General features: G+C 54.5%; 1 protein-coding gene across 1 annotated transcript; it reads left to right on the top strand.

Annotated features, from left to right (window-relative positions):
- The first annotated feature begins 9,347 nt into the window (after positions 1-9,347).
- LOC122546485 (C3a anaphylatoxin chemotactic receptor-like) lies at positions 9,348-14,338 on the top strand. The gene is made up of 2 exons (XM_043685185.2): positions 9,348-10,031; positions 12,590-14,338. Exons 1-2 carry the CDS (start codon positions 10,023-10,025, stop codon positions 13,712-13,714), a joined length of 1,134 nt encoding a protein of 377 aa, XP_043541120.2. The 5' UTR covers positions 9,348-10,022; the 3' UTR covers positions 13,715-14,338.
- Positions 14,339-27,996: the final 13,658 nt, after the last annotated feature.

Here is a 27,996-nt window from a genome sequence, read left to right as displayed (position 1 = left end):
AGGGTCAGTGCTGAGGGAGCGGGTGCTGTGGGAGGGTCAGTGCTGAGGGAGGGTCAGTGCTGAGGGAGTGGGTGATGTGGGAGGGTCAGCGCTGAGGGAGTGGGTGCTGTGGGAGGGTCAGTGCTGAGGGAGTGGGTGCTGTGGGAGGGTCAGTGCTGAGGGAGTGGGTGCTGTGGGAGAGTCAGTTCTGAGGGAGTGGGTGCTGTGGGAGGGTCAGTGCTGAGGGAGCGGGCGCTGTGGGAGGGTCAGTGCTGAGGGAGCGGGCGCTGTGGGAGGGTCAGTGCTGAGGGAACAAATGTCGATAGGGAGAGAGAGAGAGAGGGGTCTGAAGTCTGTCCCAGTCTGATGTGGCGTTGCGTGTGGGACCCCCCTGGTCTGGATAATTCTCCTACCCGGACACTAATCCACCCTCCCTCCCCCCAAAGCCCCCCTCTGGGTCCACGGGAGTATTTCCGGAGAGAGAAGGCAGCTCTGTGCGCTCTACCCATGATAAATCTCGATCTGGGACGGGGGAACCAGATGCTGTCCGATGATAACAGTCCCAACCAGGGACTTAATTTTCACGAAATAAAGGAGGAAGGAACTAACAGAAAGTGGTTGTTTCCGGTCTTGCGTTCCAAGGACTGAAAATAGATCAAACATCCCTGACCTCGCGTCGTCGGTTTGAGAAGTCGGCCGAGACATGGTCGTTCGGTCCATCGGCCCCGTGATAGCCCTTTAAAGAGCTGGCATTTACCACCTCCCCCCACCCCCCCCCTCCCAGCCAGCGAAGGTGGGTACTGATTTCGGCGAGACCCTCCATCGAGTGAACCGTCCCGTCCCGTCATATCTGCTTCCCCAAAGGCTCCAAACGCCCCTCAAAGGTCAGGTGGCCTGACCCGTTCCTAAACTACCCGCTGACCGTCGGGACATATTGAAGGCGAGGAGCTCAGCGCCAGGCCCCCCGCACGGACCGTCACCGAGAGCCAGCCCGACGCTGACCGGCTGGCTCTGGAAACCTTTGCTGGACCCTCGATTCAAACGCTGCCAACACAGGCCCAGCACAGACTTGACTATGCTCCTCCCTATCTCCGTCCCCTCCTCCAGCCCCCTACACCCCCTCCCTATCTCCGTCCCCTCCTCCAGACCCTACACCCCCTCCCGATCCCCGTCCCCTCCTCCAGCCCCCTACACTCCCTCCCTATCTCCGTCCCCTCCTCCAGCCCCTACACCCCCTCCCTATCTCCGTCCCCTCCTCCAGCCCCCTACACCCCCTCCCTATCCCCGTCCCCTCCTCCAGCCCCGACACCCCCTCCCTATCTCCGTCCCCTCATCCAGCCCCCTACACCCCCTCCCTATCTCCGTCCCCTCCTCCAGCCCCTACACCCCCTCCCTATCTCCGTCCCCTCCTCCAGCCCCCTACACCCCCTCCCTATCCCCGTCCCCTCCTCCAGCCCCGACACCCCCTCCCTATCTCCGTCCCCTCATCCAGCCCCCTACACCCCCTCCCTATCCCCGTCCCCTCCTCCAGCCCCTACACCCCCTCCCTATCTCCGTCCCCTCCTCCTGCCCCCTACACCCCCTCCCTATCTCCGTCCCCTCATCCAGCCCCTACACCCCCTCCCTATCACCGTCCCCTCCTCCAGCCCCTACACCCCCTCCCTATCTCCGTCCCCTCCTCCAGCCCCCTACACCCCCTCCCTATCTCCGTCACCCTCCTCCAGCCCCCGACACCCCCTCCCTATCTCCGTCACCCTCCTCCAGCCCCCTACACCCCCTCCCTATCTCTGTCCCCTCCTCCAGCCCCGACACCCCCTCCCTATCCCCGTCCCCTCCTCCAGCCCCTACACCCCCTCCCTATCCCCGTCCCCTCCTCCAGCCCCTACACCCCCTCCCTATCTCCGTCCCTTCCTCCAGCCCCTACACCCCCTCCCTATCTCCGTCCCCTCCTCCAGCCCCTACATCCCCTCCCTATCTCCGTCCCTTCCTCCAGCCCCTACACTCCCTCCCTATCTCTGTCCCCTCCTCCAGCCCCTACACCCCCTCCCTATCTCCGTCCCCTCCTCCAGCCCCTACACCCCTCCCTATCTCCGTCCCCCCCCTCCAGCCCCTACACCCCCTCCCTATCTCCGTCCCCTCCTCCAGCTCCCTACACCCCCTCCATATCTCCATTCCCTCCTCCAGCCCCCACACCCACACCCTATCTCCGTCCCCTCCTCCAGCCCCTACACCCCCTCCATATCTCCATTCCCTCCTCCAGCCCCTACACCCCCTCCCTATCTCCGTCCCCTCCTCCAGCTCCCTACACCCCCTCCATATCTCCATTCCCTCCTCCAGCCCCCACACCCCCTCCCTATCTCCGTCCCCTCCTCCAGCCCCTACACCCCCTCCCAATCACCGTCCCCTCCTCCAGCCCCCTCCCTATCTCCGTCCCCTCCTCCAACCCCTACACCCCCCTCCCTATCTCCGTCACCTTCCTCCAGCCCCCTACACCCCCTCCCTATCTCTGTCCCCACCTCCAGCCGCCGACACCCCCTCCCTATCTCCGTCCCCTCCTCCAGCCCCCTACTCCCCCTCCCTATCTCCGTCCCCTCCTCCAGCCCCGACACCCCCTCCCTATCTCCGTCCCCTCCTCCAGCCCCTACACCCCCTCCCTATCTCCGTCCCCCTCTTCCAGCCCCGACACCCCCTCCATATCTCCATTCCCTCCTCCAGCCCCCACACCCACACCCTATCTCCGTCCCCTCCTCCAGCCCCTACACCCCCTCCATATCTCCATTCCCTCCTCCAGCCCCTACACCCCCTCCCTATCTCCGTCCCCTCCTCCAGCTCCCTACACCCCCTCCATATCTCCATTCCCTCCTCCAGCCCCCACACCCCCTCCCTATCTCCGTCCCCTCCTCCAGCCCCTACACCCCCTCCCAATCACCGTCCCCTCCTCCAGCCCCCTCCCTATCTCCGTCCCCTCCTCCAACCCCTACACCCCCCTCCCTATCTCCGTCACCTTCCTCCAGCCCCCTACTCCCCCTCCCTATCTCCGTCCCCTCCTCCAGCCCCGACACCCCCTCCCTATCTCCGTCCCCTCCTCCAGCCCCTACACCCCCTCCCTATCTCCGTCCCCCTCTTCCAGCCCCGACACCCCCTCCCTATCTCCGTCACCCTCCTCCAGCCCCGACACCCCCTCCCTATCTCTGTCCCCTCCTCCAGCCCCTACACCCCCTCCCTATCCCTGTCCCATCCTCCAGCCCCTACACCCCCTCCCTATCTCCGTCCCCTCCTCCAGCCCCGACACCTCCTCCCTATCCCCGTCCCCTCCTCCAGCCCCTACACCCCCTCCCTATCACCGTCCCCTCCTCCAGCCCCTACACCCCCTCCCTATCTCCGTCCCATCCTCCAGCCCCTACACCTCCTCCCTATCCCCGTCCCCTCCTCCAGTCCCTACACCCCCTCCCTATCTCCGCCCCCTCCTCCAGCCCCTACACCCCTTCCCTATCTCCGTCCCCTCCTCCAGCCCCTACACCCCTTCCCTATCTCCGTCCCCTCCTCCAGCCCCTACACCCCCTCCCTATCTCCGTCCCCACCTCCAGCCCCTACACCCCTTCCCTATCTCCGTCCCCTCCTCCAGCCCCTACACCCCCTCCCTATCTCTGTCCCCTCCTCCAGCCCCTACACCCCCTCCCTATCTCCGTCCCATCCTCCAGCCCCTACACCCCCTCCCTATCTCCGTCCCCTCCTCCAGCCCCTACATCCCCTCCCTATCTCCGTCCCCTCCTCCAGCCCCTACACCCCTTCCCTATCTCCGTCCCCTCCTCCAGCCCCTACATCCCCTCCCTATCTCCGTCCCCTCCTCCAGCCCCTACACCCCCTCCCTATCTCCGTCCCCTCCTCCAGCCCCTACACCCCCTCCCTATCTCCGTCCCATCCTCCAGCCCCTACACCCCCTCCCTATCTCCGTCCCCTCCTCCAGCCCCTACACCCCCTCCCTATCTCCGTCCCCTCCTCCAGCCCCTACACCCCCTCCCTATCTCCGTCCTCTCCTCCAGCCCCTACACCCCTTCCCTATCTCCGTCCCCTCCTCCAGCCCCTACATCCCCTCCCTATCTCCGTCCCCTCCTCCAGCCCCTACACCCCCTCCCTATCTCCGTCCCCTCCTCCAGCCCCTACACCCCCTCCCTATCTCCGTCCCATCCTCCAGCCCCTACATCCCCTCCCTATCTCCGTCCCCTCCTCCAGCCCCTACACCCCCTCCCTATCTCCGTCCCATCCTCCAGCCCCTACACCCCCTCCCTATCTCCGTCCTCTCCTCCAGCCCCTACACCCCCTCCCTATCTCCGTCCCCTCCTCCAGCCCCTACACCCCCCTCCCTATCTCCGTCCCTTCCTCCAGCCCCTACACCCCCTCCCTATCTCCGTCCCCTCCTCCAGCCCCTACACCCCCTCCCTATCTCCGTCCCCTCCTCCAGCCCCTACACCCCCTCCCTATCTCCGTCCCCTCCTCCAGCTCCCGAGACCCCCTCCCAATCACCGTCCCCTCCTCCAGCCCCCTACACCCCCTCCCTATCTCCGTCACCCTCCTCCAGCCCCTACACCCCCCCTCCCTATCTCCGTCACCCTCCTCCAGCCCCTACACCCCCTCCCTATCTCCGTCCCCTCCTCCAGCTCCCTAGACCCCCTCCCAATCACCGTCCCCTCCTCCAGCCCCCTACACCCCCCTCCCTATCTCCGTCACCCTCCTCCAGCCCCTACACCCCCTCCCTATCTCCGTCACCCTCCTCCAGTCCCTACACCCCCTCCCTACCTCCGTCCCCACCTCCAGCCCCTACACTCCCTCCCCTTCTCCAGCCCCCTACACCCCCTCCCTACCTCCGTCCCCTCCTCCAGCCCCTACACCCCCTCCATATCTCCGTCCCCTCCTCCAGCTCCCTAGACCCCCTCCCTATCTCCGTCCCCTCCTCCAGCCCCTACACCCCCTCCCTATCTCCGTCACCCTCCTCCAGTCCCTACACCCCCTCCCTACCTCCGTCCCCTCCTCCAGCCCCTACACCCCCTCCCTATCTCCGTCCCCTCCTCCAGCCCCCTACACCCCCTCCCTATCTCCGTCACCCTCCTCCAGCCCCTACACCCCCTCCCTATCTCCGTCACCCTCCTCCAGTCCCTACACACCCTCCCTACCTCCGTCCCCTCCTCCAGCCCCCTACACCCCCCTCCCTATCTCCGTCACCCTCCTCCAGCCCCTACACCCCCTCCCTATCTCCGTCACCCTCCTCCAGTCCCTACACCCCCTCCCTACCTCCGTCCCCTCCTCCAGCCTCTACACCCCCTCCATATCTCCGTCCCCTCCTCCAGCTCCCTAGACCCCCTCCCAATCACCGTCCCCTCCTCCAGCCCCCTACACCCCCCTCCCTATCTCTGTCACCCTCCTCCAGACCCTACACCCCCTCCCTATCTCCGTCACCCTCCTCCAGCCCCTACACCCCCCTCCCTATCTCCGTCACCCTCCTCCAGTCCCTACACCCCCTCCCTACCTCCGTCCCCTCCTCCAGCCCCCACACCCCCTCCCAATCACCGTCCACTCCTCCAGCCCCCTACACCCCCCTCCCTATCTCCGTCCCCTCCTCCAACCCCTACACCCCGTCCCTATCTCCGTCCCCTCCTCCAACCCCTACACCCCCCTCCCTATCTCCGTCCCCTCCTCCAACCCCTACAACCCCTCCCTATCTCCGTGCCCTCCTCCAGCCCCGACACCCCCTCCCTATCTCCGTCCCCTCCTCCAGCCCCTACACACCCCCTCCCTATCTCCGTCCCCTCCTCCAACCCCTACAACCCCTCCCTATCTCCGTGCCCTCCTCCAGCCCCTACACCCCCTCCCTATCTCCGTCCACCCGTCCAGCCCCTACACCCCCACCCTATCTCTGTCCCCTCCTCCAGTCCCTACACCCCCTCCCTATCCCCGTGCCCTCCTCCAGCCCCTACACCCCCTCCCTATCTCCGTCCCCTCCTCCAGCCCCTACATCCCCTCCCTATCTCCGTCCCCTCCTCCAGCCCCTACACCCCTTCCCTATCTCCGTCCCCTCCTCCAGCCCCTACACCCCCTCCCTATCTCTGTCCCCTCCTCCAGCCCCCGACACCCCCTCCAAATCTCCGTCCACTCCTCCAGCCCCTACACCCCCTCCCTATCTCCGTGCCCTCCTCCAGCCCCGACACCCCCTCCCTATCTCCGTCCCCTCCTCCAGCCCCTACACCCCCTCCCTATCTCCGTCCACTCGTCCAGCCCCTACACCCTCTCCATGTCTCCGTCCCCTCCTCAAAACCCTACACCCCCTCCCTATCCCCGTCCCCTCCTCCAGCCCCTACACCCCCTCCCTATCCCCGTCCCCTCCTCCAGCCCCCTACACCCCCTCCCTATCCCCGTCCCCTTCTCCAGCCCCCTACACCCCCTCCCTATCCCCGTCCCCTCCTCCAGCCCCTACACCCCCTCCCTATCTCCGTCCCCTCCTCCAGCCCCTACACCCCCTCCCTATCTCCGTCCCCTCCTCCAGCTCCTACACCCCCTCCCTAGCTCTGTCCCCTCCTCCCTCCCCTACACCCCCTCCCTATCTCCGTCCCCTCCTCCAGCCCCTACACCCCCTCCCTATCCCTGTCCACTCCTCCAGCCCTCACACCCACTCCCTATCTCCGTCCACTCGTCCAATCCCTACACCCCCTCCCTATCTCTGTCCCCTCCTCCCTCCCCTACACCCCCTCCCTATCTCCGTCCCCTCCTCCAGCCCCTACACCCCCTCCCTATCCCTGTCCACTCCTCCAGCCCTCACACCCCCTCCCTATCTCCGTCCCCTCCTCCAGCCCCCTACACGCCCTCCCTATGTCCGTCCCCTCCTCCAGCCCCTACACCCCCTCCCTATCTCTGTCCCCTCCTCCAGCCGCTACACCCCCTCCCTATCTCCGTACCCTTCTCCAGCCACTACATCCCCCTCCCTATCCCCGTCTGTGTGTAGGTGTCTGAGTCTGGATGAGAAGATGGGTGGATCGGTGGTTAGCACCACTGCCTCACGGCGCCAGGTCCCAGTTTCGATTCCAGCCTCAGGCAAGTGTCTGGGTAGTGTTTGCACATTCTTCCCACAGTCCAAAGATGTGCAGGTTAGGGTGGATTGGCCATGCTAAATTGTCCCCGTAGTGCCCAGGGATGTGCAGGTTAGGGTGGATTGGCCGTGCTAAATTGTCCCGTAGTGCCCAGGGATGTGCAGGTTAGGGTGGATTGGCCGTGCTAAATTGTCCCCGTAGTGCCCAGGGATGTGCAGGTTAGGGTGGATTGGCCGTGCTAAATTGTCCCCGTAGTGCCCAGGGATGTGCAGGTTAGGGTGGATTGGCCGTGCTAAATTGTCCCCGTAGTGCCCAGGGATGTGCGGGTTAGGGTGGATTGGCCGTGCTAAATTGTCCCCATAGTGCCCAGGGATGTGCAGGTTAGGGGGGATTGGCCGTGCTAAATTGTCCCCGTAGTGCCCAGGGATGTGCAGGTTAGGGTGGATTGGCCGTGCTAAATTGTCCCCATAGTGCCCAGGGATGTGCAGGTTAGGGTGGATTGGCCGTGCTAAACTGTCCCCGTAGTGCCCAGGGATGTGTGGGTAAGGGTGGATTGGCCGTACTAAATTTTCCCGTAGTGCCCAGGGATGTGCAGGTTAGGGTGGATTGGCCATGCTAAATTGTCCCCGTAGTGCCCAGGGATGTGCAGGTTAGGGTGGATTGGCCGTGCTAAATTGTCCCCGTAGTGCCCAGGGATGTGCAGGTTAGGGTGGATTGGCCGTGCTAAATTGTCCCCATAGTGCCCAGGGATGTGCAGGTTAGGGTGGATTGGCCGTGCTAAACTGTCCCCGTAGTGCCCAGGGATGTGTGGGTAAGGGTGGATTGGCCGTACTAAATTTTCCCGTAGTGCCCAGGGATGTGCAGGTTAGGGTGGATTGGCCATGCTAAATTGTCCCCGTAGTGCCCAGGGATGTGCAGGTTAGGGTGGATTGGCCGTGCTAAATTGTCCCCGTAGTGCCCAGGGATGTGCAGGTTAGGGTGGATTGGCCGTGCTAAATTGTCCCCGTAGTGCCCAGGGATGTGCAGGTTAGGGTGGATTGGCCGTGCTACATTGTCCCGTAGTGCCCAGGGATGTGCAGGTTAGGGTGGATTGGCCGTGCTAAATTGTCCTTGTAGTGCCCAGGGATGTGCAGGTTAGGGTGGATTGGCTGTGCTAAATTGTCCTCGTAGTGCCCAGGGGTGTGCAGGTTAGGGTGGATTGGCCGTGCTAAATTGTCCCCATAGTGCCCAGGGATGTGCAGGTTAGGGTGGATTGGCCGTGCTAAATTGTCCCCGTAGTGCCCAGGGATGTGCAGGTTAGGGTGGATTGGCCGTGCTAAATTGTCCCTCTCGTGCCCAGGGATGTGCAGGTTAGGGTGGATTGGCCGTGCTAAATTGTCCCGTCGTGCCCAGGGATGTGCAGGTTAGGGTGGATTGGCCGTGCTAAATTGTCCCCGTAGTGCCCAGGGATGTGCAGGTTAGGGTGGATTGGCTGTGCTAAATTGTCCCCGTAGTGCCCAGGGATGTGCAGGTTAGGGTGGATTGGCCGTGCTAAATTGTCCCCGTAGTGCCCAGGGGTGTGCAGGTTAGGGTGGATTGGCCGTGCTAAATTGTCCCGTAGCGCCCAGGGATGTGCAGGTTAGGGTGGATTGGCCATGCTAAATTGTCCCTGTAGTGCCCAGGGATGTGCAGGTTAGGGTGGGTTGGCCGTACTAAATTGTCCCCGTAGTGCCCAGGGATGTGCGGTTTAGGGTGGATTGGCCGTGCTAAATTGTCCCCGTAGTGCCCAGGGATGTGCGGGTTAGGGTGGATTGGCCGTGCTAAATTGTCCCCGTAGTGCCCAGGGATGTGCAGGTTAGGGTGGATTGGCCGTGCTAAATTGTCCCCGTAGTGCCCAGGGATGTGCAGGTTAGGGTGGATTGGCCGTGCTAAATTGTCCCCGTAGTGCCCAGGGATGTACAGGTTAGGGTGGATTGGCCGTGCTAAATTGTCCCGTCGTGCCCAGAGATGTGCAGGTTAGGGTGGATTGGCCGTGCTAAATTGTCCCATAGTGCCCAGGGATGTGCGGGTTAGGGTGGATTGGCCATGCTAAATTGTCCCCGTAGTGCCCAGAGATGTGCAGGTTAGGGTGGATTGGCCGTGCTAAATTGTCCCCGGAGTGCCCAGGGATGTACAGGTTAGGGTGCTAACCCGATGGGCCGAATGTCCTGATCCCACGCTGTGGGGATTGTGTGATGCTGGGTGTGTCTGTGCGCCGATCCCTTTCCCCGCTCGGTGTGGGTGTTCGTTGGCAACGGCGTAGGCCGCGCTCTTGACCGGCCCTTTCCTGAACTCTTTCCCCAGGGGCAACGACACTCCAACTGAGGTCCGAGGGAAGCCATTGAGCCGGTCACTGAGGCGAAGGGCGCCTTTAAGCCGAGGCCTCATCCTTCCGAACAAGCAAGAGGCTAACTCCCAGGCCACAGGCCTCAGGGAGAGACACTAGGCCCAGCGGGGCCTACTCTCAGAGGCGGATCACCCTTGGGGATTTGGCGTCTCCCCTCAGGGTATCGTCTGTCATTCGCATTGGCTTTTCTGACAGCGAAGGCAGTTTTGTTCAGGAAACTGTTGCAATTCTCGGTCATGACGCACGCTCCCAGGGGCCCTGTGGTTGAGTTCTTCCTAGAGCCTGAGGCCTGGGAGGACGCGGATTGAAGTTCCAGTGAGTGCTCGCCTGCCCAGGACTCACAGGGCCTCCCCAGCAGCCTCATAAGGTAGGGAGCAGTGGGGCGGATGGATTGAGGGCCCTCGAGGTGTGAGAGTGACCCGAGGGAGCCCAGGACTTGCGCAGGAGAGGGGTGGAAGGCGAAGAGAGTGCTTAAGGTCATCACTCCGGACGACGAGGACCGTTGCGACACGAGGGAGAGGGAGGAACAGCAAGATCCCCACGGCCAGACCAAATTCCCGCACAGGCCTGGCTCAGAGTGACACCTTTTCTTCCGTCGCATGGGTCAGGTAGGACACAGAGATAGTGGAGGGAGCGGGCACAGTGGGAGGGTCAGTGCTGAGGGAGCGGGTGCTGTGGGAGGGTCAGTGCTGAGGGAGTGGGTGCTGTGGGAGGGTCAGTGCTGAGGGAGCGGGTGCTGTGGGAGGGTCATTGCTGAGGGAGCGGGTGCTGTGGGAGGGTCAGTGCTGAGGGAGCGGGTGCTGTGGGAGGGTCAGTGCTGAGGGAGTGGGTGCTGTGGGAGGGTCAGTGCTGAGGGAGTGGGTGCTGTGGAAGGGTCAGCGCTGAGGGAGTGGGTGCTGTGGGAGGGTCAGTGCTGAGGGAGTGGGTGCTGTGGGAGGGTCAGTGCTGAGGGAACGGGCGCTGTGGGAGGGTCAGTGCTGAGGGAGCGGGTGCTGTTGGAGGGTCAGTGCTGAGGGAGTGGGTGCTGTGGGAGGGTCAGTGCTGAGGGAGTGGGGGCTGTGGGAGGGTCAGTGCTGAGGGAGGGTCAGTGCTGAGGGAGTGGGTGCTGTGGGAGGGTCAGTGCTGAGGGAGTGGGTGCTGTGGGAGGGTCAGTGCTGAGGGAGTGGGTGCTGTGGGAGGGTCAGTGCTGAGGGGGTGGGTGCTGTGGGATGGTCAGTGCTGAGGGGAGCGGGTGCTGTGGGAGGGTCAGTGCTGAGGGAGGGGGTGCTGTGGGATGGTCAGTGCTGAGGAGAGTGGGTGCTGTGGGAGGGTCAGTGCTGAGGGAGTGGGCGCTGTGGGAGGGTCAGTGCTGAGGGAGTGGGGGCTGTGGGAGGGTCAGTGCTGAGGGAGTGGGTGCTGTGGGAGGGTCAGTGCTGAGGGAACGGGCGCTGTGGGAGGGTCAGTGCTGAGGGAGTGGGCGCTGTGGGAGGGTCAGCGCTGAGGGAGTGGGTGCTGTGGGAGGGTCAGTGCTGAGGGAGCGGGTGCTGTGGGAGGGTCAGTGCTGGGGGAGTGGGTGCTGTGGGAGGGTCAGTGCTGAGGGAGCGGGTGCTGTGGGAGGGTCAGTGCTGAGGAAGTGGGCGCTGTGGGAGGGTCAGTGCTGAGGGAGTGGGCGCTGTGGGGGGGTCAGTGCTGAGGGAGTGGGTGCTGTGGGGGGGTCAGTGCTGAGGGAGCGGGCGCTGTGTGAGGGTCAGTGCTGAGGAAGCGGGCGCTGTGTGAGGGTCAGTGCTGAGGGAGTGGGCGCTGTGGGGGGGTCAGTGCTGAGGGAGTGGGTGCTGTGGCAGGGTCAGTGCTGAGGGAGCGGGTGCTGTGGGAGGGTCAGTGCTGAGGGAGCGGGTGCTGTGGGAGGGTCAGTGCTGAGGGGAGTGGATGCTGTGGGAGGGTCAGTGCTGAGGGGAGTGGGCGCTGAGGGAGGGTCAGTGCTGAGGGAGTGGGAGCTGTGGGAGGGTCAGTGCTGAGGGAGTGGGTGCTGTGGGAGGGTCAGTGCTGAGGGAGTGGGTGCTGTGGGAGTGTCAGTGCTGAGGGGACCGGGTGCTGTGGGAGGGTCAGTGCTGAGGGAGTGGGTGCTGTGGGAGGGTCAGTGCTGAGGGAGTGGGCGCTGTGGGAGGGTCAGTGCTGAGGGAGCGGGTGCTATGGGAGGGTCAGTGCTGGGGGAGTGGGTGCTGTGGGAGCGTCAGTGCTGAGGGAGTGGGTGCTGTGGGTGGGTCAGTGCTGCTGGAGCAGACGCTGTGGGAGGGTCAGCGCTGAGGGGAGCGGGCGCTGTGTGAGGGTCAGTGCTGAGGGAGTGGGGGCTGTGGGAGGGTCAGTGCTGAGGGAGCGGGCGCTGTGTGAGGGTCAGTGCTGAGGGAGTGGGTGCTGTGGGAGGGTCAGTGCTGAGGGAGCGGGCGCTGTGTGAGGGTCAGTGCTGAGGGAGTGGGTGCTGTGGGAGGGTCAGTGCTGAGGGAGTGGGTGCTGTGGGAGGGTCAGTGCTGAGGGGACCGGCTGCTGTGGGAGGGTCAGTGCTGAGGGAGTGGGTGCTGTGGGAGGGTCAGTGCTGAGGGAGTGGGCGCTGTGGGAGGGTCAGTGCTGAGGGAGCGGGTGCTATGGGAGGGTCAGTGCTGAGGGAGTGGGTGCTGTGGGATGGTCAGTGCTGAGGGGAGCGGGTGCTGTGGGAGGGTCAGTGCTGAGGGAGGGGGTGCTGTGGGATGGTCAGTGCTGAGGGAGTGGGTGCTGTGGGAGGGTCAGTGCTGATGGAGTGGGCGCTGTGGGAGGGTCAGTGCTGAGGGAGCGGGCGCTGTGGGAGGGTCAGTGCTGAGGGAGTGGGTGCTGTGGGAGGGTCAGTGCTGAGGGAGTGGGTGCTGTGGGAGGGTCAGTGCTGAGGGAGTGGGCGCTGTGGGAGGGTCAGTGCTGAGGGAGTGGGTGCTGTGGGAGGGTCAGTGCTGAGGGAGTGGGTGCTGTGGGAGGGTCAGTGCTGAGGGAGTGGGCGCTGTGGGAGGGTCAGCGCTGAGGGAGTGGGTGCTGTGGGAGGGTCAGTGCTGAGTGAGTGGGTGCTGTGGGAGGGTCAGTGCTGAGGGAGCGGGTGCTGTGGGAGGGTCAGCGCTGAGGGGAGCCAGCCGATTGGTTGAACCCTGCCTGCTTTGTCTCCTTGCAGGCGATGGACGCCAATGCCACTCTGCTGGGCAACTGGAGCCTGTGGGACGAGGACTGGGGGAAGGAGGAGGAAGAGGACTACCGTTACCACCATGAGGAGGCGCTGTCGAACCAAACCCAGCCCATCAGGAAGTCCCTCAACGTTGTCTCCATGGTGGCCTACGCCGCCATCTTTGTCCTGGGCGTCCCTGGCAACGTCGCCGTGTTGTGGGTCGCAGGTTTCCTGATGGCCAGGCGCCCGGTCACCGTCTGGTTCCTCAACCTCTCGGTGGCCGACCTCCTGCTGTGCCTCACCCTGCCCTTCCTGCTCACCCAGTTGGCCGTGGACTTCAGGTGGCCCTTCGGCCCCTTCCTCTGCAAGCTGCTGCCCTGGCTCACCGTGCTCAGCATGTACGCCAGCGTCTTCGTGCTGACCGGCATCTCGGTGGACCGCTGCCTGGCCACGCTGCTGCCCCTCTGGTCCCGCAGGCGGCGCTCTCTGGGCCGGGCCCGGCTGTCCTGCGCCTCGGCCTGGGGCCTGGCCCTGCTGATGTCGCTCCCCAGCCTCCTGTACCGGCGGACGGTGCAGATTGCCGCCGAGTTCCCCGTCCAATGCATCGCCGACTACGGGGAGGTGTTGGGGCCTAGGCACCGCGCCGTCAGCCTGACCCGCTTCGTCTTCGCCTTCCTGCTCCCCCTGGTGGTCATCGCCGCCAGCAACGGCCTCATCGCCCACAGCCTCCGGGCCTCCCGCTTCTCCCAGCCCAAGAGCCAGAGGCCTTGCCGCCTCCTGCTGATGGTGCTGCTTGGGTTCTTCCTGTGCTGGACCCCCTACCACGTGGTGGGCCTGCTCTTCCTGTCGGGTGACTGGAGGCTCCAGCTCTGGGCCCAGACGGTCGACCCCGCCGCCATCAGCCTGGCCTACCTCAACAGCTGCCTCAACCCCTTCCTGTACGCCTTCGCCGGGCGCCAGGGCCGGGGGCAGCTCCGCAGAGGCCTGCGGGGGCTCCTGGAGGGCGCCTTCGAGGAAGAAAGCTCCCTGGCCTCCACCCGGCCCAAGCCCACACTACCGACGGTCAGCCAGAAGACAAAGACCTCAGGCCTGGAGCTCTCCAGATCGGTGGGCCCGTCTTGTGTGACAATTTGACGCAGCCGCTCCTGTCAGGACCTCTCCTCTGGATGCTCGGAAGTCTCCAGATGGCCAACTTAACACCCTCGCCCCCACCTCTCTCTTTATAAGTACTTGAGATAGTCAATTTAACCATCCCCCAGCAGCAATCTCTCTTTATATGTACTCGAGATGGTCAATTTAACCATCCCCCAGCAGCAATCTCTCTTTATAAGTACTCAAGGTGGTCAATTTAACAACACCCCAGCAGCAATCCCTCTTTATAAGTACTCGAGGTGGTCAATTTAACAATTCCCCAGCAGCAGTCCCTCTTTATATGTACTCGAGATGGTCAATTTAACAATTCCCCAGCAGCAATCTCTCTTTATATGTACTCGAGATGGTCAATTTAGCAATTCCCCAGCAGCAATCTCTCTTTATAAGTACTCAGTTGGTCAATTTAACCATCCCCCAACAGCAATCTCTCTTTATATGTACTCGAGATGGTCAATTTAACAATTCCCCAGCAGCAATCTCTCTTTATATGTACTCAAGATGGTCAATTTAACCATCCCCCAGCAGCAATCTCTATAAGTACTCAAGATGGTCAATTTAACAACACCCCAGCAGCAATCTCTCTTTATATGTACTCGAGGTGGTCAATTTAACCATCCCCCAGCAGCAATCCATCTTTATAAGTACTCGAGATGGTCAATTTAACCATCCCCCAGCAGCAATCTCTCTTTATATGTACTTGAGATGGTCAATTTAACAATCCCCCAGCAGCAATCTCTCTTTATAAGTACTCAAGATGGTCAATTTAATAATTCCCCAGCAGCAATCCCTCTTTATAAGTACTCAAGTTGGTCAATTTAACCATCCCCCAGCAGCAATCTCTCTTTATATGTACTCAAGATGGTCAATTTAACCATCCCCCAGCAGCAATCTCTCTTTATATGTACTCAAGATGGTCAATTTAACCATCCCCCAGCAGCAATCTCTATAAGTACTCAAGATGGTCAATTTAACAACACCCCAGCAGCAATCTCTCTTTATATGTACTCGAGGTGGTCAATTTAACCATCCCCCAGCAGCAATCTCTCTTTATGTGTACTCGAGATGGTCAATTTAACCATCCCCCAGCAGCAATCTCTCTTTATATGTACTCAAGGTGGTCAATTTTACAATTCCCCAGCAGCAATCTCTCTTTATATGTACTCGGGATGGTCAATTTAACAATTCCCCAGCAGCAATCTCTCTTTATATGTACTCGAGATGGTCAATTTAGCAATTCCCCAGCAGCAATCTCTCTTTATAAGTACTCAAGTTGGTCAATTTAACCATCCCCCAGCAACAATCTCTCTTTATATGTACTCAAGTTGGTCAATTTAACCATCCCCCAGCAACAATCTCTCTTTATATGTACTCAAGATGGTCAATTTAACCATCCCCCAGCAGCAATCTCTCTTTATATGTACTCGAGATGGTCAATTTAACAATTCCCCAGCAGCAATCTCTCTTTATATGTACTCAAGATGGTCAATTTAACCATCCCCCAGCAGCAATCTCTCTTTATAAGTACTCAAGATGGTAAATTTAACCATCCCCCAGCAACAATCTCTCTTTATAAGTACTCGAGGTGGTCAATTTAACAATTCCCCAGCAACAATCCATCTTTATAAGTACTCGAGATGGTCAATTTAACAATTCCCCAGCAGCAATCCATCTTTATAAGTACTCGAGATGGTCAATTTAACCATCCCCCAGCAGCAATCTCTCTTTATATGTACTCGAGATGGTCAATTTAACCATCCCCCAGCAGCAATCTCTCTTTATAAGTACTCAAGATGGTCAATTTAACAATTCCCCAGCAGCAATCTCTCTTTATAAGTACTCGAGGTGGTCAATTTAACCATCCCCCAGCAGCAATCTCTCTTTATATGTACTCGAGGTGGTCAATTTAACCATCCCCCAGCAGCAATCTCTCTTTATATGTACTCAAGATAGTCAATTTAACAATTCCCCAGCAGCAATCCCCCTTTATAAGTACTCAAGTTGGTCAATTTAACAATTCCCCAGCAGCAATCCTTCTTTGTAAGTCATAGAGTCATAGAGATGTACAGCATGGAAACAGACCCTTCAGTCCAACCCGTCCATGCTGACCAGATATCCCAACCCAATCTCGTCCCACCTGCCAGCACCCGGCCCATATCCCTCCAAACCCTTCCTATTCATATACCCATCCAAATGCCTCTTAAATGTTGCAATTGTACCAGCCCACACCACTTCCTCTGGCAGCTCATTCCATACACGTACCACCCTCTGGGTGAAAAAGTTGCACCTTAGGTCTCTTTTATATCTTTCCCCTCTCACCCTAAACCTATGCCCTCTAGTTCTGGAGTCCCCCACCCCAGGGGGAAAAGACTTTGCCTATTTATCCTATCCATGCCCCTCATAATTTTGTAAACCTCTATAAGGTCACCCCTCAGCCTCCGACGCTCCAGGGGAAATAGCCCCAGCCTGTTCAGCCTCTCCCTGTAGCTCAAATCCTCCAACCCTGGCAACATCCTTGTAAATCTTTTCTGAACCCTTTCAAGTTTCACAACATCTTTCTGATAGGAAGGAGACCAGAATTGCATGCAATATTCCAACAGTGGCCTAACCAATGTACAGCCGCAACATGATGTGCAGTCAATTTAACAACACCCCAGCAGCAATCTCTCTTTATATGTATTCGAGATGGTCAATTTAACCATCCCCCAGAAGCAATCTCTCTTTATATGTACTCGAGATGGTCAATTTAACCATACCCCAGCAGCAATCTCTCTTTATAAGTACTCGAGATGGTCAATTTAACCATCCCCCAGCAGCAATCTCTCTTTATATGTACTCGAGGTGGTCAATTTAACCATCCCCCAGCAGCAATCTCTCTTTATATGTACTCGAGGTGGTCAATTTAACCATCCCCCAGCAGCAATCTCTCTTTATATGTACTCGAGGTGGTCAATTTAACCATCTCCCAGCTGCAATCTCTCTTTATATGTACTCGAAGTGGTCAATTTAACCATCCCCCAGCAGCAATCCATCTTTATATGTACTCGAGGTGGTCAATTTAACCATCCCCCAGCAGCAATCTCTCTTTATATGTACTTGAGGTGGTCAATTTAACAATTCCCCAGCAGCAATCCATCTTTATAAGTACTCGAGATGGTCAATTTAATAATTCCCCAGCAGCAATCTCTCTTTATAAGTACTCAAGATGGTCAATTTAACCATCCCCCAGCAGCAATCTCTCTTTATAAGTACTCGAGATGGTCAATTTAATAATTCCCCAGCAGCAATCTCTCTTTATAAGTACTCAAGATGGTCAATTTAACCATCCCCCAGCAGCAATCTCTCTTTATAAGTACTCGAGATGGTCAATTTAACCATCCCCCAGCAGCAATCTCTCTTTATAAGTACTCGAGATGGTCAATTTAACTATCCCCCAGCAGCAATCTCTCTTTATAAGTACTCAAGATGGTCAATTTAACAACACCCCAGCAGCAATCCCTCTTTATAAGTACTCAAGATGATCAATTTAACAACACCCCAGCAGCAATCCCTCTCTATAGGTATTCGAGATGGTCAATTTAACAATCCTCCAGCAATTAGCTCTCTTTCTTAGTACGTAAGATCATTGATATTGTTTTCAAGATGAAGATATGTACTGTGCCTTTAAGAGAGGTCATGCTGCAGCTGTACAAAACTCTGGCGCGGCTGCACTTGGAGTATCACATACAGTTCTGGTCACCTCATTATAGGAAGGATGTAGAAGCTTTGGAAAAGGTGCAGAGGAGATTTCCCAGGATATGGGAAGGAGGAAAGGCTGAGGGACTTGAGGCTGTTTTCGTTAGAGAGAAGGAGGTGACTTAATAGAGACATGGAAGATAATCCGAGGGTTAGATAGGGTGGACGGTGAGAGGCTTTACCCTCGGATGGTGATGGTGAGCACGAGGGGACACAGCTTTAAATTGAGGGGGGTGATAGATACAGGACAGACGGCAGAGGGAGTTTCTTTACTCAGAGAGTCGGAGGGGGCGTGGAATGCACTGCCTGCCACAGTAGCAGACTCGCCAACTTTAAATGGGCATTGGATAGGCATATGGCTGAAAATGGGACAGTGTAGGTTAGATGGGCACCAGATTGGCTCCTCAGGCCAGCGCAACATCGCGGGCCGAAGGGCCTGTACTGCGCTGGAATGTTCTATGAGAGACTGAATGCTATTTACCAGAGCGGTTCCAGAGTGCACTGACAAATTGTAAATATGTAGTATTTGGCTATGAAATGGATACCTGAGTTCTGGTTGCTGTTTTGACAACAATTCGAATTTAACCAACCAGTTAAAATTATGCCCCAGGATACTAAAACCCAATGAATTTGCACTTATTGTTTTGCCAACCTTGAACAAATGACACAATCCAATGTGGGGATATAAAAAAGACAGGTATTTTGAAAAATGGTGACAGAGCAACTGCTATGGAGAGAAACCCCCATCCCAGACAGCCACACACACACTCTCTCACACACACACACAACCATACAGACACTCACACATCTACACAGACACACACACACTCACATCCACACAGATACTCACACAGGCGCACACTCACACACACACACACACACACAAAACCACACAGACACACAGACATCTACACAGACACACACTCACAAAACCACACAGACAGTCACACACACATCTACACAGACACACACACACAAAACCACACAGACAGTCACACACATCTACACAGACACACACACACCACACAGACACTCACACACACACATTCACACACACACATCCACACACACAGCCCCACACTCACATATGCACCCTCTCTCAGACTTAGACCCCTTTACACTCACACGCACACATATACACTCTCTCTCACAGATACTCACAACCCCCCACCCAGATACACACTCACACACACACATATACATACTCACACTCACACCCACACAGACACTCACACAAACACACACACACGGACACACATACACACACTCACACAAACACACTCACACACCCACACACTCTCACACCCACACACTCTCACACCCACACACTCTCACACTCTCACACGCACAGCCACACACTCACACACACAAACACACATACACACACACACACTCACACATGCACCCTCCCACAGACTTAGACCCCTTTACACTCCCTCTCTCACACACACACATATACACTCTCTCTCACAGACACTCACAACCCTCCACCTTAGACACACACTTACTCTCTCACACACCCACACATGCACCCACACACCTACACACTCACATACAAACACACTCTCACAAACACACCCACACACTCATGTTCAGGCTCACACCCACACACACACATACACATACACATATCCGTTTGGGGGGTGAATTTATACCTGCAGAGTTATATTGTACTTTGCTCCAAAGCTGCATGAATCCATGTCAGACTCTGTTCACTCACTTTTTAGATTAGAATCAGTCTGAACATTATGACGCAGACAGTAGCACACAGGGGGGCTAACACCTTCAACACATTATCTGGCCTGACACCAATTGTTAAAGTTAACCTGAGAGTGTAACTTTAAAAAAAAGTTTTGTGATTTGCACATGAAAGAAGTGAAACTAACACGGTCATTCTAACAGATAAAAACAATGACTGCAGATGCTGGAAACCAGATTCTGGATCAGTGGTGCTGGAAGAGCACAGCAATTCAGGCAGCATCCGAGGACAGGCAAAATCGACGTTTCGGGCAAAAGCCCTTCATCAGGATGAGAGACTTAACAAACAACCAATGCATAATTTTTCAATGTATAATTTCAGTTACATCACACTGCAAATTTTTGCTATAAATTCTGTGTCTTACAATCGTGTACTCCACAACCACCTGATGAAGGAGCGACGCTCCGAAAGCTAGTGTGCTTCCAATTAAACCTGTTGGACTATAACCTGGTGTTGTGTGATTTATAACTTTGTACAGCCCAGTCCAACACCAGTGTCTCCAAATCATGGCCTCCGAGAGAGAGAGATAGAGAGACCCAGGAAATTAGGAAACCCTCTCTCTCAAAGGTATCTTTTCATATATTTGCAGTAAAAAGAAGGAAGAGGATCTTCAGGCAGGAGAAGATAAACAGCAAAGACAACAGCAGCTGAGTGGTTTTGAAATTAAGTCGATGTAATTTTAATAAGTCTTTTACTGGAACAGCGTATTGTTATAGAGCTGGAGGCAGGTATTAAGCAGTTCAGAGAAAGGCGGGGGGGGGGGGCTTAGAGTTCTGAATAGTTGTTGCTTAATGTTCACTTTTAGAGTTAAGGAATTAAATTGATATTTTCTTCAAATCGTGGAATTTGGGGAGTTCTCTATCCCTCATAACTTTTACAATTGCAAGGCAAGGCGAGCTTTTCTGGCTGCTTGGTTTATTAACAGAAGGGGTCACTGCTGTGACTTAACAATTCGACAATCCCACAGTAACAATCTCTCTTTGTAACTGCTTTAAATAGTTCACATAAAGAGAGGCTGCTGCGAGGGAATTGTTATAAGTACTCGAGATATTCAATTTAACAATTTCCCCCTAAGCAGCAGACCCTCCTTATAAGTGCTCTGGATAATCAACTCAACAACAGCCAGCAGTAGTCGGTCTTCCTCAATGCACTAGAAAGGTGGAGATCTAAAGCACAGTGAAGGCTCTTTGGCCCATCGGAGCTGTACTGTCTCCGATGTAGTAGGATCCCATTACCAGGTTAATTTGGAAAATAGGTTTCAGCTGCATTTGAGAGAGAGAGAGAGAGGAAAACAATGTCTCCTACCTCTTCAAGACCCCAAAAGCCAAATCTAAAAATCCCTGGTTCTATGGGAACTTCACCACACCCAGCCAGGCTGCATCTGTTGTTCTAACATTTTCTTTAAACATCTCACACGTGGTTCTGGTACCTGCTCTTCATCTCTGTCTTAAAACCTTGCATCATAGAAAGAAAATACACTTATTAAAGGTGAGAGTTATTGTCGGGGTTCCGAAATTAAATACCCTGAGCACTTATAAAGGGAATCTGCTGCTGGGTAATTACTGAGTTAAATACTCTGAGCACTTATATAGAGAGAGACCGCTGCTGGGTAATTACTGAATTAAATACCCTGAGCACTTATAAAGAGAGACCGTTGTTGGGTAATTACTGAATTAAATACCCTGAACACTTATAAAGGAGGACTGCTGCTGGGTAATTACTGAATTAAATACCCTGAGCACTTATAGAGAGAGACCGCTGCTGGGTAATTACTGAATTAAATACCCTGAGCACTTATAGAGAGAGACCGCTGCTGGGTAATTACTGAATTAAAAACCCTGAGCACTTATAGAGAGAGACCGCGGCTGGGTAATTACTGTATTAAATACCCTGAGCACTTATACAGAGAGACCGCTGATGGGTAATTACTGTATTAAATACCCTGAGCACTTATACATAGAGACCGCTGCTGGGTAATTACTGAATTAAATACCCTGAGCACTTATAGAGAGAGACCACTGCTGGGTAATTACTGAATTAAATACTCTGAGCACTTATAAAGGGAATCTGCTGCTGGGTAATTACTGAGTTAAATACCCTGAGCACTTATGGAGAGAATCTGCTGCTGGGTAATTACTGAATTAAATACCCTGAGCACTTATAGAGGGAGACCGCTGCTGGGTAATTACTGAATTAAATACCCTGAGCACTTATAGAGAGAGACCGCTGTTGGGTAATTACTGAATTAAATACCCTGAGCACTTATACAGAGAGACCGCTGCTGGGTAATTACTGAATTAAATACCCTGAGCACTTATAAAGAGAGACCGCTGTTGGGTAATTACTGAATTAAATACCCTGAGCACTTATACAGAGAGACCGCTGTTGGGTAATTACTGAATTAAATACCCTGAGCACTTATAGAGGGAGACCGCTGCTATATAATTACTGAATTAAATTCCCTGAGCACTTATAGAGGGAGACCGCTGCTGTATAATTACTGAATTAAATACCCTGAGCACTTATAGAGGGAGACCGCTGCTGGGTAATTACTGAATTAAATACCTTGAGCATTTATAAAGGGAGTCTGGACTACCGCACTTAGGTGGTAGTGTGGGAAAAAAAAAGAAAAAAAAGAGGAAAAAAAAGACAAAAAAAAAATAGATTCAGTGCACGCACTGCCCTTTGATGTGAAGGGCAGTGTTTGTCACTGGCCACTTGAGTGTTTGCCGAATTTGAGTGTATGTGTAAGGACTAAAAAAAAACAAAGGGAGTCTGGTGTAACAGTACTGTGTAATGTACAACTGTCATTGCTGTTGTCTCCTTATATCTTTGTGAAACTGGGATTTGAGGTTTGTCCTCATGTCCCTGTAAACTGTTTGAATGGTAGGGTTTGGGGCCTGGCTTTGCTGCTCCTCTCCTTTGTAAAATTGCTGTCTCTTGTATGCAGCTGTAAATGTAACTGTTTGTTGTAAACTGTTTTTGTAATTTGTTTAATAAAAATAATATAAAGGGAGTCTGTTGCTGGGTAATTACTGAATTAAATACCCTGAGCACTTATAGAGAGAGACCGCTGCTGGGTAATTACTGAATTAAATACCCTGAGCACTTATACAGAGAGACCGCTGCTGGGTAATTACTGAATTAAATACCTTGAGCACTTATAGAGAGAGACCGCTGCTGGGTAATTACTGAATTAAATACCCTGAGCACTTATACAGAGAGACCGCTGCTGGGTAATTACTGAATTAAATACCTTGAGCACTTATAGAGAGAGACCGCTGCTGGGTAATTACTGAATTAAATACCTTGAGCACTTATAGAGGGAGACCGCTGCTGGGTAATTACTGAATTAAATACCCTGAGCACTTATAGAGGGAGACCGTTACGTTAGGGCCCGGGTGTCCTTGGAGAAGGAGCACGCGGTGTCGACCAACACCCTGGAGTTGTTCAGGGAGAGGTGGGCGCCGCAGGGAGTGGAGTGCATCATTTCTCCCTCCAATTCTATTTTGATTTAGTCCCTACCCTCCCCTTCACTGTTTTGATCACACAGCACTGTCCCTTGATGTGAAGGGCAGTGTTTGTCACTGGCCACCCGGGTGTTTTCCTATCTTCCTGGTGGTGGAAATTGAATAAAGATTGGTGCACTTTGTGTCTCTCACTGTGTCTCCCACCTGCACACACACACACACACCATGGGTTCTGGGGATAAAATAAGCACTACCGCACTTAGGTGGTAGTGTGGGGGTTAAAAAGAAAAAAGGGGAGTGTGGAGAAAAAAAAAAAGAAAAAAAAAGAAGAAAAAAAAATAGAGGGAGACCGTTACGTTAGGGCCCGGGTGTCCTTGGAGAAGGAGCACGCGGTGTCGACCAACACCCTGGAGTTGTTCAGGGAGAGGTGGGCGCCGCAGGGAGTGGAGTGCATTATTTCTCCCTCCAATTCTATTTTGATTTAGTCCCTACCCTCCCCTTCACTGTTTTGATCACACAGCACTGCCCTTTGATGTGAAGGGCAGTGCTGGTCACTGGCCACCCGGGTGTTTTCCTATCTTCCTGGTGGTGGGATTTGAATAAAGATTGGTGCACTTTGTGTCTTTCACTGTGTCTCACACATGCACACACACACCATGGGTGCTGGGGGAAAAATAAGCACTATCGCACTTAGGTGGTAGTGTGGGGAAAAAAAAAAATTTAAAAAAAAAGAAAAGAAAAAAAAAAGAAAAAAATAGAGGGAGACCACTGCTGGGTAATTACTGAATTAAATACCTTGAGCACTTATAGAGGGAGACCGTTACGTTAGGGCCCAGGTGTCCTTGGAGAAGGAGCACGCGGTGTCGACCAACACCCTGGAGTTGTTCAGGGAGAGGTGGGCACCGCAGGGAGTGGAGTGCATCATTTCTCCCTCCAATTCTATTTTGATTTAGTCCCTACCCTCCCCTTCACTGTTTTGATCACACAGCACTGTCCCTTGATGTGAAGGGCAGTGTTTGTCACTGGCCACCCGGGTGTTTTCCTATCTTCCTGGTGGTGGAAATTGAATAAAGATTTGTGCACTTTGTGTCTTTCACTGTGTCTCACACCTGCACACACACACCATGGGTGCTGGGGATAAAATAAGCACTACCGCACTTAGGTGGTAGTGTGGGGGTTAAAATTAAAGAGAAGAAAAAAAAAAGAAAAAAGAAAAGAAAAAAAAATGAAAGGCTTTGACTCCGCGGTTACGTTAGAAAAATAAATAAATAAATAAATAAATATAGAGGGAGACCGCTGCTGGGTAATTACTGAATTAAATACCCTGAGCACTTATAGAGGGAGACCGTCACCATGGGTGCTGGGGATAAAATAAGCACTACCGCACTTAGGTGGTAGTGTGGGGGTTAAAAAAGAAAGGGAAAAAAAAGGAAAAAGAAAAAAAAAGAAAAAAAAAGGAAACAGACCTTCCCCCCCCTTCACTGTAAGAAAAAAAATAAAAATAAAGACAGACCATGGTCCCTCCTCCTGGCTTTGTCGCTGACATCCAGAGAACGTTGGTCGACTTCTTCTGGGACAAAAAGATGCACTGGGTCGCCGCGCAGGTTCTGAGTCTCCCTCTTGAGGGCGGTCAGTCGCTGGTGTGCGTCCGCACCCAGGTCGCGACGTTCCGCCTTCAGACCTTGTGGCGATACCTTTACGTCGAGCCTCCTCCTAGGTGGTGCGTCCTGGCGATGTATTTTTTCCGCCAGGTGCGTAACCTCAACTACGACACGCAGCTCCTGTTCGTCGACCATGACAGTTTGGAGGTCGCCCTCAAGACGCTGCCTGTCTTTTACCAGGACCTGATCACCGTCTGGAACATGGTCGAATCGCGTCGCGCCTACCCTCCGGCTGGAGTAGCGGCTGTCGTCAGGGAGCCGTTGCTCAGGAATCCGCACCTCCGTACTCGCGGGTTCGAGTGGCTGTCGGAGGGGAGGGCCGCGGCGGCGAGGGTGACCAGGGTCGGGGACGTGCTGGGTGCCGGGGGGCCTGGGCGGGCCCTGTATAGACTGCTGCTGCACACCGTCCACCTCTTCTCCCTCATCCACCGTCCGGACACGCCTTGGCGTGCCCATTTGCCACCGGGTGGTGGGGATCCCCAGTGGAGGGCTCTCTACGCGGGAGTCCTCCCCCTTTCTCTCGGGGATCTGGGGTGGAGGGTGCTGCACGCAGCAGTCCCCTGCAACCGCAGATTGCGGTGGTTCACGGACTCCCAGCCCAACTGCTTGTTCTGTGGCGCTGTGGAGTCCGTGGACCACGTGTATATTGGGTGTGGGTGTTTGCACTCCCTTTTTGATTTCCTTAAAAACCTTCTCCTCTGTTTTTGGCTGCACTTCAGTCCCACGCTCCTGATCTTTGGGCACCCGGTACGGAGGAAGGAGGGCAGGTCTGAAGACCTCCTCGTGGGTCTGCTCCTGGGCCTGGCCAAACTGGCCATCAACAGGTCCAGGCAGCGGGCTGTGGAGGGGGTCGTTAGGGCCGACTGCCTGCCCCTCTTCCGCGGTTATGTTAGAGCCCGGGTGTCCTTGGAGAAGGAGCACGCGGTGTCCACCAACACCCTGGAGTTGTTCAGGGAGAGGTGGGCGCCGCAGGGAGTGGAGTGCATCATTTCTCCCTCCAACTCTATTTTGATTTAGTCCCTACCCTCCCCTTCACTGTTTTGATCACACAGCACTGCCCTTTGATGAGAAGGGCAGTGTTTGTCACTGGCCACCCGGGTGTTTTCCTATCTTCCTGGTGGTGGAAATTGAATAAAGATTCGTGCACTTTGTCTTTCACTGTGTCTCACACCTGCACACACACACCATGGGTTCTGGGGAAAAAATAAGCACTACCGCACTTATGTGGTAGTGTGGGGGTTAAAGGGGAAAAATAAAGAATTTAAAATATATATATATATATATATATATATATATAAACAAGAGGGCAGGGAGTGGAGTGCATCATTTCTCCCTCCAATAAAAAAAGAGAAAAAAATAAATTAAAAAAAATAATAAAATAAAGGGAGTCTGGACTACCGCACTTAGGTGGTAGTGTGGGAAAAAAAAGAAAAAAAAAGGAAAAAAGAGGAAAAAAAAGACAAAAAAAAATAGATTCTGTGCACGCACTGCCCTTTGATGTGAAGGGCAGTGTTTGTCACTGGCCACTTGAGCGTTTGCCGAATTTGAGTGTATGTGTAAGGACTAAAAAAAAAACATAAAGGGAGTCTGGTGTAACAGTACTGTGTAATGTACAACTGTCATTGCTGTTGTCTCCTTATATCTTTGTGAAACTGGGATTTGAGGTTTGTCCTCATGTCCCTGTAAACTGTTTGAATGGTAGGGTTTGGGGCCTGGCTTTGCTGCTCCTCTCCCTTGTAAAATTGCTGTCTCTTGTATGTAGCTGTAAATGTAACTGTTTGTTGTAAACTGTTTTTGTAATTTGTTTAATAAAAATAATATAAAGGGAGTCTGTTGCTGGGTAATTACTGAATTAAATACCCTGAGCACTTATAGAGAGAGACCGCTGTTGGGTAATTACTGAATTAAATACCCTGAGCACTTATACAGAGAGACCGCTGCTGGGTAATTACTGAATTAAATACCTTGAGCACCTATAGAGGGAGACCGTTAAAGATTCGTGCACTTTGAAAAAAAAAAATAGAGGGAGACCGTTACGTTAGGGCCCGGGTGTCCTTGGAGAAGGAGCACGCGGTGTCCACCAACACCCTGGAGTTGTTCAGGGAGAGGTGGGCGCCGCAGGGAGTGGAGTGCATCATTTCTCCCTCCAATTCTATTTTGATTTAGTCCCTACCCTCCCCCTTCACTGTTTTGATCACACAGCACTGCCCTTTGATGTGAAGGGCAGTGCTTGTCACTGGCCACCCGGGTGTTTTCCTATCTTCCTGGTGGTGGAAATTGAATAAAGATTGGTGCACTTTGTGTCTTTCACTGTGTCTCACACCTGCACACACACACCATGGGTGCTGGGGATAAAATAAGCACTAAAAAGAAGAAAAAGAAAAAAAGACAGATCACTGCTGGGTAATTAGAACATAGAACATAGAACAATACAGCACAGAACAGGCCCTTCGGCCCACGATGTTGTGCCGAACATTTGTCCTAGCTTAAGCACCCATCCATGTACCTATCCAGTTGCCGCTTAAAGGTCACCAATGATTCTGACTCTGCCACTCCCACAGGCAGCGCATTCCATGCCCCCACCACTCTCTGGGTAAAGAACCTATCCCTGACATCCCCCCCTGTACCTTCCAACCTTCACCTTAAATTTATGTCCCCTTGTAACACTCTGTTGTACCCGGGGGAAAAAGTTTCTGACTGTCTACTCTATCTATTCCTCTGATCATCTTGTACATCTCTATCAAGTCACCCCTCAATCCTTCGCCGTTCCAATGAGAAAAGGCCTAGCACTCTCAACCTATCCTCGTACGACTTATTCTCCATTCCAGGCAACATCCTGGTAAATCTCCTCTGCACCCTCTCCAAAGCTTCCACATCTTTCCGAAAGTGAGGCGACCAGAACTGTACACAGTACTCCAAATGTGGCCTTATCAAGGTCCTGTACAGTTGCAACATCACTTCACGACTCTTGAATTCAATCCCTCTGCTAATGAACGCTAATACACCATAGGCCTTCTTACAAGCTCTATCCACCTGAGTGGCAACTTTCAAAGACCTATGAACATAGACCCCAAGATCCCTCTGTTCCTCCACCTCACTAAGAACCCGACCGTTAACCCTGTATTCCGCATTCTTATTTGTCCTTCCAAAATGGACAACCTCACACTTGGCAGGGTTGAACTCCACCTGCCACTCCTCAGCCCAGCTCTGCATCATATCTAAGTCCCTTTGCAGCCGACAACAGCCCTCCTCACTATCCACAACTCCACCAATCTTCGTATCATCTGCAAATTTACTGACCCACCCTTCGACTCCCTCATCCAAGTCATTAATAAAAATTACAAACAGCAGAGGACCCAGAACTGATCCCTGCGGAACTCCACTTGTAACTGGGCTCCAGGCTGAATATTTACCATCTACCACCACTCTCTGACTTCGACCGGTTAGCCAGTTTTCTATCCAACTGACCAAATTTCCCTCTATCCCATGCCTCCTGGCTTTCCGCATAAGCCTACCATGGGGAACCTTATCAAATGCCTTACTAAAATCCATGTACACTACATCCACTGCTCTACCCTCATCCACATGCTTGGTCACCTCCTCAAAGAATTCAATAAGACTTGTAAGGCAAGACCTACCCTT

This window comes from Chiloscyllium plagiosum, unplaced genomic scaffold, assembly GCF_037043375.1.
Source record: "Chiloscyllium plagiosum isolate Xiang-an unplaced genomic scaffold, Cpla_swu_hap1 HiC_scaffold_51, whole genome shotgun sequence".
NCBI classification, from domain to species: domain Eukaryota; kingdom Metazoa; phylum Chordata; class Chondrichthyes; order Orectolobiformes; family Hemiscylliidae; genus Chiloscyllium; species Chiloscyllium plagiosum.
The sequence above is the reverse complement of the archived record's forward strand: the minus strand, read 5'-3'. Positions and strand labels throughout refer to the sequence as shown.